The sequence below is a fragment of the Schistocerca serialis genome, chromosome 2, assembly GCF_023864345.2.
Source record: "Schistocerca serialis cubense isolate TAMUIC-IGC-003099 chromosome 2, iqSchSeri2.2, whole genome shotgun sequence".
Taxonomy (NCBI): domain Eukaryota; kingdom Metazoa; phylum Arthropoda; class Insecta; order Orthoptera; family Acrididae; genus Schistocerca; species Schistocerca serialis.
This window is the reverse complement of record NC_064639.1, coordinates 598,590,104-598,602,588: the sequence shown is the minus strand read 5'-3', so window position 1 is coordinate 598,602,588 and position 12,485 is coordinate 598,590,104. Positions and strand designations below refer to the sequence as shown.

The 12,485-nt window shown below is 41.9% G+C and overlaps 1 protein-coding gene across 1 annotated transcript in view; it reads left to right on the top strand.

Annotated features, from left to right (window-relative positions):
• LOC126457632 (E3 SUMO-protein ligase RanBP2) overlaps nt 1-11,218 on the top strand; it is a 302,750-nt gene extending 291,532 nt beyond the window's left edge. The window contains exon 33 of the mRNA XM_050094102.1: nt 10,534-11,218. Within this exon, the coding sequence (XP_049950059.1) occupies nt 10,534-10,566 (33 nt within the window). The 3' untranslated portion in view covers nt 10,567-11,218. The remainder of the gene's footprint in view (nt 1-10,533) is intronic.
• The last annotated feature ends 1,267 nt before the right edge of the window (nt 11,219-12,485 follow it).

Sequence of the window (12,485 nt, the reverse complement as noted above, 5' to 3'; positions counted from 1 at the left end):
CAATTTCTAACTCCTTGGGTAAACACTTTGCTGAGATTTCGAGCTCTTCAAATTACCCGCCAGCGTTTCTCCCGAAGAAACGTGCAGTGGAAGTGCAACCTCTTGCTTTCTTCTCTCAAAATCGCGAAAGCTATAATACTGTTTTCTCCATGCGGGAACTCCAACATGCACTCTATTCTTCTCGCTCCTCCGCCCCAGGACCGGATGGTATCCACATCCAAATGTTGCTGCATTTATCAACCCATAGTCTGCATTACCTCCTTCGCATTTATAATCGAATTTGGACCGACAGTAGTTTTCCCAGACGATGGTGGGAAGCTATCGTCATTCCTGTTCCGAAACCTGGAAAGGACAAACATCTCCCCTCTAGCTATCGCCCCATTTCTCTCACGAGTAGTGTCTGTAAGGTTTTGGAGCGTATCGTGAATTGCCGTTTAGCTTGGTGGCTGGAGTCCCGCAGTCTTTTAACACCTGCCCAATGCGGTTTCCGAAAGCATCGTTCTGCATTTGACCATCTTGTTGCTCTCTCCACTTATATCATGAACAATTTTCTCCGGAAACGCCAAACAGTAGCAATATTTTTTGATCTGGAGAGAGCATACGATACCTGCTGGAGGACAGGCATCCTCCGCACACTGTTCTCTTGGGGCTTTCGAGGTCGGCTGCCCCTTTTTCTTTGCGAATTTATGGCAGAGCGCACATTTAGAGTGCGGGTGAACACTACACTCTCCCGTACTTTCTCCCAAGAAAACGGGGTACCCCAGGGCTCCGTGCTAAGTGTTGTACTGTTTGCTATTGCCATAAATCCAATTATGGATTGTCTCCTTCCTGATGTCTCGGGCTCCCTCTTTGTGGACGATTTTGCGATCTACTACAGCTCTCAACGGACCAGCCTTCTTGAACGACGTCTTCAAGGATGTCTCGATCGCCTCTATTCTTGGAGCACCGAAACTGGCTTCCGTTTTTCTCCCAGTAAGACCCTTTGTGTTAACTTTTGGTGACGTAAGGAGTTTCTTCCGCCCTCCTTACATGTAGGACCTGTCAACCATCCATTTTCGGACGTCGCTAAATTCTTGGGTCTTATGTTTGACAGAAAACTGTGCTGGTCCTCCCATGTTTCCTATCTTTCGGCTCACTGTCCGCGATTGCTCAACACCCTCCATGTCCTGAACGGTACCTCCTGGGTAGCGGACGGAGTGGTCCTTCTCCGCCTCTATCGCGCCTTAGTGCGCTCGAAATTGGACTATGGAAGCATAGTGTACTCCTCTGCTTGGCCGTCTATTCTTCGTCGTCTCGACTCTATCCACCACCGTGGATTACGTTTAGTGTCTGGAGCCTTTTACACCAGCCCTGTGGAAAGCCTTTATGCTGAGACTGCTGAACCTCCACTGTCCAATCGGCGAGCAGTCCTTCTGAGCCGTTATGCTAGCCATCTGCATTCCGGTGCCTGCTAATCCAGCCCATGACTTTTTTTTCGACGGCTCCTTTGATGTAGGGTATGCAGGCCGCCCCTCCTCCCTACTACCACCGGGAGTCCGCTTCCATAAACTGCTCCATTCTCTTTCCTTCCGCTTCCCTAAAACCTTCTCGACAACTTGGGATACAGCACCGCCTTGGCTCCGTCCCCGGATCTGCCTGCTCCGTGACCTTTGTCAGTTTCCCAAGGATGGTACCTCTTCACTTGTTTATTGTCGGGCATTTTCTGCTCTATGTGCACAAATGAAGGAAGCCACATTTATTTACACTGATGGCTCAAAAACATCGTTTGCTGTAGGGAGTGCCTATATTGTTGTTGGTGACACCCCAAATCAATTTCGGCTTCCCCACCAGTGTTTGGTTTATACTGCGGAGCTTTACGCTGTTCTCCAGGCTGTCTACTACATCCGCCGCCATCAGCGGATACAGCATGTTATCTGTTCAGGTTCTCTCAGCTCTCTCCTCAGTCTCCAAGCTCTTTACCGTGTCCACCCTCTGGTCCACCGGATTCAGGACTGTCTGCGCTTGCTCCACCTGGGGGGCGTCTCGGTGGCATTCCTCTGGCTCCCGGGACACGTTGGTATCTGTGGAAATGAGGCGGCCGATATAGCGGCCAAGGCTGCAGCCTCTCTTCTTCGGCCAGCTATTCAATTGATTCCCTTCGCCGATCTACGGAGCGTTTTATGTCGTCGTGTTGTTCTTTTATGGCACGCACATTGGTCGACACTTCCCCATAATAAATTGCGGGACGTGAAAGCTCTTCCTTGTGCTTGGACCTCTTCCTCCCGAACGCGTCGTCGGGAGGAGGTAATTTTAACTAGACTCCTGATAGGGCACTGTCTTTTTAGCCATTGACATCTTTTAAGCGGTGCTCCTCCCCCACTCTGTTCTCACTGCTCTCAGCTGTGGACGGTAAGACACTTTTTAATTGAGTGCCCCTATTTTACTCCGTTACGCGCCCATCTACAGCTGTCGCCTGATATTTCTTCCATTTTAGCAGATGACACGCGCTCGGCCGATCGCGTTCTCGAGTTTATTAGTGCCAGTGAAATGACGTCAGTCATTTGAAGCTTTTTTTGGGGACAACCAACCCCTTTCTGTAGTGGATTTTTAAGCCTTCCTTCTGCTTTTAGTTTCTCCAATTTTTTGAGTTTCGTTCCCATTGCTGCTGGTTTCCATTTTCGGTTTTTTACTGTTTCCTAAGTCACGGACCGGGCGCTAATGACCATAGCAGTTTTGCGCCCTAAAACCAAAGCAAACTGTCAATGGCAGTGAAGGCCATCTTGTATGTGAAGAGGACGAAGGTGGGTGATGACAGGAGGATGGAGAAGAAGAATAAGAAGGAAGTACAGATAACGTTTTTCAGGGATTTTAATGGTCAGTTCGATTTTATAAACTGAGAATTTTTTTTGCAACCTAATAATAAATATAATAAAATGGTAAAAATGTTATTTTTAAAAATTAAGGTGCATCTTGTAGTGCATAGCGTCGTGTAATCCGTAAAATACGGTTGTTCTTTTGTGTGTAGAGTGGTTTGCAATATACCATTGCAGCTGGGTAGTACCTACACATTTAGATATTATTTCGGGGGGGGGGGGGGGGGGGCGGGCAGGGTTGTTATAAGAAAGAAAGAAAAACACACACACAGTGTGCAAATTTGTGGTGACCATTGTTATTTCAACTACCCTTGGCATAGCGTGTGAGAGAGAGGGGGGGGGGGGGGGGGGGGCACAGTGACTGTGGTGGATCCAGTGACAACATTTTATAAAAAGAATGACACCACATCATCGTTTGATATTAACACTGTGTGTAGAGCTTAAAGATGGATGTATCTGTTTGTGGAAGCTGTGAGGGGAAAGATCATATCCTGATGGAATATTCATTGTCATACAGGCCCAACACATGGCATGATCATATGGGATGCCAGTGGATATCCAACACGGTAAACTGTGGTTTGTGTAGCCAGTAATTTAGGTAGCAGGTATTGATGTGTTCAGGCCTGGGGCGTTGCCATATTTTCAAACTCTCCCTGATGTTATGTTTCAACAAGGTAATGCAGGACTGCACTTGTTCATGCTGTCCTGACTTACCTCGATATGGAGGGTATCGGACTGTTGCCCGGGTAACCACATTCTCCAGATCTCTCACCCACATTGAAAGCATGTGGGCAAGGGTTGCCAAGATACTAGCATCCTGCTAGCCATTATGATTTTTATCTGACATAGAGGTGAAGCAGCATGAATTGAACATATTTATCTGCCATCCAAGCTTCGTTCAACACAATTCCCAACCAAGTTAGAGCTGTTGTTGCCAACAGAGGTGGCAGTTGTGTGTATTATATTTTGCACCCTGTATACACCTACAAATTTAATATTTTATTCTTCCTGCTATACTGTGTATGCACGATAAGTAAACTGGCTTTGCAGTTTTAATGGCCAGCAGTGTGCTTAACATAGCTGTTGCAAATTTGCTTTTTTTCCCTATCATAAGTTCTATTTCTGCCACTAAGAAGGCATTAAAAAGGGGGAAGTTACAGAATCATCCTGTAGCTGCTGTGGTACACAAGTGCTGTTTCATCACAGAGGCTTGCAGTTCTTACAGATACACTATTTAACCCTGATCCTTAACTTCTGCCCCTGGTGAGCCAGGAGCAAAGAAACTATGTGCAGAGATAGTATGTTCTAACAGATCACTATTGCTCCATTTCACAGATTGGATGCACGTCATAAAATTGTCCATTTTAATCTGGGATGTTGAAGATAAAGTAATTTTATGGGAGTGTGTGAAATTTTTTTAAACTTATTTTCTGCGCCACAAAAGCCCATCATATGGATGCTGTTTCCATAAGGTTGTATGAAATAGAAATTTCTTTGCAGTTTCTAAGCCGACAATGCTTCCTATTATTTCTGGAAAATATTTTCCCACAGCAGCTCTGGGACTGTTATCTGCCCCTTGGCTAGGTATCATCGACAGGTCTTGTTGTTCACATCATAAAGTAGTTTGATCTTAGCAGCCTTCCAAATCTACCTTTTCATAGTGAGCAGTTTTCATTTCCAAATTTATTGGCTCTGCCATACTGTCTTAGTATTCAGCCACAGTTGTATTTTGTTTTGTAGTTGAGCTATATAAGACATGCTCTAAAAAACCAGATATTTCTAGGTATAATCTAAGTTGCATATTCCCCTGTCCTGTCGCCCAGTCTCCGCAAATCTTCTATTAAACTGCCGTTTAATAATTGGAAATGTTGATCATTTTTAGTATATATGTAACAGAACTGGCCTGATGTAAACTGCCTCCAGTAGTAGCCAAATAGTGCTTTCCCATTATGTTGTGACAAGTCACATGCCGAAAGAATTTCACAGAAACAGTTTCTGTCTGCAGAAGCTTAGACTTAAATTTCTGACTTGGTTCATACATTTGTCAGGTTTGTTGTTCTAAAAATACTGCTTCAGCTAGCTTACTGTTTCTTCAATGTTACAAATGTGTTGATTGTTTGATTCAAAAAATGTTTTTAATGCAAGTAGTAATGTTCAATCAGAGCCAAATGGTTTGTATTACATCTGTGGTACATCAAGAGTTTGCTGTAAATGTCTTGCCTAAGAGTACATGTACAAAACGTTTCTTGCAGGAGAAGAAACTAGGAAAAACTATCCTATAACCAATTAGTTCGAAACAAATACTTATTGAAATAAGATCCAGGCTTTCCTTAGATAGATATCTTGTCTGTTCACGCTACAAGAGATTCTCAATGTGGTTGCCACTCATTCTTGCATGTTATTCAGCTCCTGCCTCAATGAATCACGAAGTCACGCAAGCAAACCTGGCTGCCCTCATGTTAGGTAAAATGCATGAGACACATGACCTGACATGTGCACACTGTTAGTGTTTATGGAATATACCAATGTATTTAAATATCACCATATCCAAAAATGTAAGAGATTAAGGTCAAGTAACAGGACTGTCTGCGCTTGCTCCACCTGGGGGGCGTCTCGGTGGCATTCCTCTGGCTCCCGGGACACGTTGGTATCTGTGGAAATGAGGCGGCCGATATAGCGGCCAAGGCTGCAGCCTCTCTTCTTCGGCCAGCTATTCAATTGATTCCCTTCGCCGGTCTACGGAGCGTTTTATGTCGTCGTGTTGTTCTTTTATGGCACGCACATTGGTCGACACTTCCCCATAATAAATTGCGGGACGTGAAAGCTCTTCCTTGTGCTTGGACCTCTTCCTCCCGAACGCGTCGTCGGGAGGAGGTAATTTTAACTAGACTCCTGATAGGGCACTGTCTTTTTAGCCATTGACATCTTTTAAGCGGTGCTCCTCCCCCACTCTGTTCTCACTGCTCTCAGCTGTGGACGGTAAGACACTTTTTAATTGAGTGCCCCTATTTTACTCCGTTACGCGCCCATCTACAGCTGTCGCCTGATATTTCTTCCATTTTAGCAGATGACACGCGCTCGGCCGATCGCGTTCTCGAGTTTATTAGTGCCAGTGAAATGACGTCAGTCATTTGAAGCTTTTTTTGGGGACAACCAACCCCTTTCTGTAGTGGATTTTTAAGCCTTCCTTCTGCTTTTAGTTTCTCCAATTTTTTGAGTTTCGTTCCCATTGCTGCTGGTTTCCATTTTCGGTTTTTTACTGTTTCCTAAGTCACGGACCGGGCGCTAATGACCATAGCAGTTTTGCGCCCTAAAACCAAAGCAAACTGTCAATGGCAGTGAAGGCCATCTTGTATGTGAAGAGGACGAAGGTGGGTGATGACAGGAGGATGGAGAAGAAGAATAAGAAGGAAGTACAGATAACGTTTTTCAGGGATTTTAATGGTCAGTTCGATTTTATAAACTGAGAATTTTTTTTGCAACCTAATAATAAATATAATAAAATGGTAAAAATGTTATTTTTAAAAATTAAGGTGCATCTTGTAGTGCATAGCGTCGTGTAATCCGTAAAATACGGTTGTTCTTTTGTGTGTAGAGTGGTTTGCAATATACCATTGCAGCTGGGTAGTACCTACACATTTAGATATTTTTCGGGGGGGGGGGGGGGGGGGGAGGGGGGGCGGGCAGGGTTGTTATAAGAAAGAAAGAAAAACACACACACAGTGTGCAAATTTGTGGTGACCATTGTTATTTCAACTACCCTTGGCATAGCGTGTGGGAGAGAGGGGGGGGGGGGGGGGGCACAGTGACTGTGGTGGATCCAGTGACAACATTTTATAAAAAGAATGACACCACATCATCGTTTGATATTAACACTGTGTGTAGAGCTTAAAGATGGATGTATCTGTTTGTGGAAGCTGTGAGGGGAAAGATCATATCCTGATGGAATATTCATTGTCATACAGGCCCAACACATGGCATGATCATATGGGATGCCAGTGGATATCCAACACGGTAAACTGTGGTTTGTGTAGCCAGTAATTTAGGTAGCAGGTATTGATGTGTTCAGGCCTGGGGCGTTGCCATATTTTCAAACTCTCCCTGATGTTATGTTTCAACAAGGTAATGCAGGACTGCACTTGTTCATGCTGTCCTGACTTACCTCGATATGGAGGGTATCGGACTGTTGCCCGGGTAACCACATTCTCCAGATCTCTCACCCACATTGAAAGCATGTGGGCAAGGATTGCCAAGATACTAGCATCCTGCTAGCCATTATGATTTTTATCTGACATAGAGGTGAAGCAGCATGAATTGAACATATTTATCTGCCATCCAAGCTTCGTTCAACACAATTCCCAACCAAGTTAGAGCTGTTGTTGCCAACAGAGGTGGCAGTTGTGTGTATTATATTTTGCACCCTGTATACACCTACAAATTTAATATTTTATTCTTCCTGCTATACTGTGTATGCACGATAAGTAAACTGGCTTTGCAGTTTTAATGGCCAGCAGTGTGCTTAACATAGCTGTTGCAAATTTGCTTTTTTTCCCTATCATAAGTTCTATTTCTGCCACTAAGAAGGCATTAAAAAGGGGGAAGTTACAGAATCATCCTGTAGCTGCTGTGGTACACAAGTGCTGTTTCATCACAGAGGCTTGCAGTTCTTACAGATACACTATTTAACCCTGATCCTTAACTTCTGCCCCTGGTGAGCCAGGAGCAAAGAAACTATGTGCAGAGATAGTATGTTCTAACAGATCACTATTGCTCCATTTCACAGATTGGATGCACGTCATAAAATTGTCCATTTTAATCTGGGATGTTGAAGATAAAGTAATTTTATGGGAGTGTGTGAAATTTTTTTAAACTTATTTTCTGCGCCACAAAAGCCCATCATATGGATGCTGTTTCCATAAGGTTGTATGAAATAGAAATTTCTTTGCAGTTTCTAAGCCGACAATGCTTCCTATTATTTCTGGAAAATATTTTCCCACAGCAGCTCTGGGACTGTTATCTGCCCCTTGGCTAGGTATCATCGACAGGTCTTGTTGTTCACATCATAAAGTAGTTTGATCTTAGCAGCCTTCCAAATCTACCTTTTCATAGTGAGCAGTTTTCATTTCCAAATTTATTGGCTCTGCCATACTGTCTTAGTATTCAGCCACAGTTGTATTTTGTTTTGTAGTTGAGCTATATAAGACATGCTCTAAAAAACCAGATATTTCTAGGTATAATCTAAGTTGCATATTCCCCTGTCCTGTCGCCCAGTCTCCGCAAATCTTCTATTAAACTGCCGTTTAATAATTGGAAATGTTGATCATTTTTAGTATATATGTAACAGAACTGGCCTGATGTAAACTGTTTCCAGTAGTAGCCAAATAGTGCTTTCCCATTATGTTGTGACAAGTCACATGCCGAAAGAATTTCACAGAAACAGTTTCTGTCTGCAGAAGCTTAGACTTAAATTTCTGACTTGGTTCATACATTTGTCAGGTTTGTTGTTCTAAAAATACTGCTTCAGCTAGCTTACTGTTTCTTCAATGTTACAAATGTGTTGATTGTTTGATTCAAAAAATGTTTTTAATGCAAGTAGTAATGTTCAATCAGAGCCAAATGGTTTGTATTACATCTGTGGTACATCAAGAGTTTGCTGTAAATGTCTTGCCTAAGAGTACATGTACAAAACGTTTCTTGCAGGAGAAGAAACTAGGAAAAACTATCCTATAACCAATTAGTTCGAAACAAATACTTATTGAAATAAGATCCAGGCTTTCCTTAGATAGATATCTTGTCTGTTCACGCTACAAGAGATTCTCAATGTGGTTGCCACTCATTCTTGCATGTTATTCAGCTCCTGCCTCAATGAATCACGAAGTCACGCAAGCAAACCTGGCTGCCCTCATGTTAGGTAAAATGCATGAGACACATGACCTGACATGTGCACACTGTTAGTGTTTATGGAATATACCAATGTATTTAAATATCACCATATCCAAAAATGTAAGAGATTAAGGTCAAGTAACACGGAAAACGTGCTACTAGATCACATTGACCAAGCCCTAATTCATGACACCTTTGTATTGGTTACTATTTTAAGACATGTAGAGATGTGTTATACCCTCTCGTGAGTAAACCGTATCCTTGCCTTTCTGCAAGATGAACATTCTCTGGTAATAGGACTCAGTTCATTGTTTATGTTGACTGCTGTCAATGGACTAACTATTTTTGTACTGTCAGGAACCTCAAAACGATACACGTGAGACGGGTGATTTAAGGGGCAGTTGCGAGTCCTATGTCTGACAACAGTGTAGTCTGGAGGACTAACAAGGGGAGGCCGCCAATTGTGAAATTCAGATTCGATCCATACTGCGCATAATAAAAGCTCATGGCCAGAGGTGTAATGTGGCAAAGCACCAAGATGCACTTCTCAGCCGTTGCCGAGAAAATCGACAGTTAAAAGAAACCGTTCCGGTGAAATACTCTCGACGATTAGTAATTTTCTACAGCGTCGTGGCGCAGCGGTAAGCGCTCGGGTTCGTAAACCGAAGGTCGCCGGATCGAATCTCACGCCATGCAATTTTTTTTTATTATTAGTTTTTTGTAATTCAAATATATATATAAAGTATTAATGAATTGCTTATGCATGTTGGTGAAGGCGGATCGCTCTCCAATTGTACCGCCTCCATTTTTCCGTTTTTTTTTTTTAACAGGGTGTACCAAAGCTCTCCCGTCCGCACTGATTTTCGACAATGTTATAAGTTGCGCTAGGGACCACATCTACCTTCTTTCGAAGTTAGCAGGCAACTACGCTGTTATGCGGCTACTCGTTTCAGCCCATTCAACATCTGTCATTCAAGTGTAACGAGCGAGTAACGGAGTTTATATTTCATACCTGCCACAGCAAATTTGTGTTCGTGGGGTCTCTATTCTAATTCGAACGTTTGACTTGCGCTATACGTATTCGTTTCGGAATATCGTTTCTACGTCTTCCGTTAACTATGCGTGGTTAACATTGTGAAGACCATAACATTTGTGAAACACAACTTTGTTTGCGGAAAACATAACAAACCAGAGCGCTTACCGCTGGGCCACGACGCTGTAGAGAATTGTTAATCGTAGAAAGTATTTCACTACAACGGTTTCTTTTAACTGTCGATTTTCTCGACAACGGCTGAGAAGTGCATCTTGGTGGTTTGCCACATTACACCTCTGGCCATGAGCTTTTATTATGCGCAGTATGAATCGAATCTGATTTTCGCAATTGGCGGCCTCCCCTTGTAAGTGTGAAGGCATAACACGACTAATAAGAAATGAGCAATGCACACCAACAGAAAGGCAGCCTACACAACTGATTGCTGATCGTTGTCAATACAAGTAAAATGGTCCATATCTCTCAAAGTATTTGTTCTGGATGTATGTTCAAACAATTTTAATTTTTTTACTATTTTTGACCAGTACTATCTCCTTTAGGATTATGGGACACATTTATAAACCCCTTGTGTAATGCAAAATAAAAAATTAACTTTGTAGTCAGTAGATATAAGTGAACTCCTTGATTTCTGTTGCTAATAGACAATAGTTGTAATTAATTTCCACTGCTCACTTGGCTGTTCTGTTTACTGTATCAGTTGAAATATAGATGTTTTGTTTACAGTAGAGATTCTGTTTATATTTTCAGTATAGAGAAGTGGAGAAGTCTGACCATGAATGAGACACTGCTGTTCCCGAAAGACTTGAAGACTGATTTCTTTTTTTTTTTTTTGCACTGTCATATGAAAGAAGACTGGAAATTATGTAACACTGTTATTGAAAGACAGAGGCTTCCAAACAAAGGAAGTGCCATCATGTGTATTATAGTTGTACGTTACTTTGTATAGGAATGTTTTGAAAAGTGTTTATAGCTATAATTATGTGAAAATGCCATGATAAGGGGAAATGTAAATGATGCAGGGGTATGTTGAAGGTAGAAAAGAACTTGATTTTACTTACGAACGTGACCACTTCAAACTCAAGCTTCTTGAATTGGTGTGAATCATAAATACCAAATGTGCTCATATATACAGTGAAAATGAACTAAGCTTCCACACCGTGTTTGTGACAGCTGTTAATTTGTGTATAAAGCATAACAATTGTAATCACTAAGACTATAACGCATTTATATTTATTTATTGCATTTTCAATGCTTTATATTACATAACAACTTAATATTCACTGGAAACAACATGGCAATAAACTGCGTTGCAGTATATTGCCTTGTGTGGAAAGGAAATACAAGGTTTAGGTAAGACTTGGGAAAAAAATTGTTCCATTATTGTCACCATTGCTGTAAAAAAAAAAAATTAAAATGTGTACAGTACAGTTTATATTTGTAATTATAATTTATACTTCAAAACCTACTTGTGTAAATTTGTGTAGTTTTCCAGTGTAGTTGTTTTCAGTCTCATTTTAATCAAGTAAAAGTGACGTGGTGGTGGTGGTGGTGGTGGTTCTATTTAAAATATTTGTCCAATTTTTGCCTTAACACTTTCAGTCGATATTAAAAAATTGCTGAAGTGACACTGTGAGTGATAGACAGTAAGTTGCTGCTTGTCAGCCACAAAAAATAAATTTCAGTTTCTCTGGAGTTCCGTGGAAATAGTTGTGAGATTCTAGTAAAAAATGTCTTGGAGTATAATTTCACTGTAAATGAGTCCGCCCCGGTAGCTGAGTGGTCAGCGTGACAGACTGTCAATCCTAAGGGTCCGGGTTCGATTCCCGGCTGGGTCGGAAATTTTCTCCGCCCAGGGACTGGGTGTTGTGTTGTCCTAATCATCATCATTTCATCCTCATCGACGCGCAGGTCGCCGAAGTGGCGTCAAATCGAAAGACCTGCACCAGGCGAACGGTCTACCCGACGGGAGGCCCTAGCCACACGACATTTCCATTTACTGTAAATGAGATTGAAAACCAGGATGTAATTTATTCAACTGCATCAGATATTTATTTGTCAATTCACGGTTAAATTAATTTACATAACTTGTCAGTGAGCTGCTGCCTACTACTATAACTAAAAAGTTATGTCTATCTGTTTAGACATGTTTGCATTAAAAAATACATTAGACTACGCATATTTTTAGGAACTGTGTCTGAGTGACATTCCAGTTGGAAATGTTTTAACATGTTAAATGTATGTCGGTGAGATTGTTAGCCTACTTAGAATATTTGCTAGCAGATAGAAATACATATTATGTGGCAAAGAAAACGGAAGGCCTTACCAGCTTGGCAGGACGTTTATGTTATCATACAAGACAGGGAGGGGAGGCAACAATAGTGTACACTTTGGTACTCTTACTAATTGAGTGCTGTCATACTACATCTCTATATGCATCACTAAATTACAAGCAGATTCAGAACAAGAACATGAACATGATGTATGATATATATTACATTTTGTTGCAAGCAGCTCTTTACTGGCATTATGTGTAAAACTACCTTCCCCAGTGACATGATTGCTTTTCTCAGCTGTGTCTGTTGATATGCTGTCTGCTGTATCAGTTGCTGACTGTAATGTTGACTGACTGATAAGTCTCTCTCCTCAAGTAGGCTTTTCTAGTCTTCTAATGTCGAGAAAAGCTAATGTCACAGAAGCAA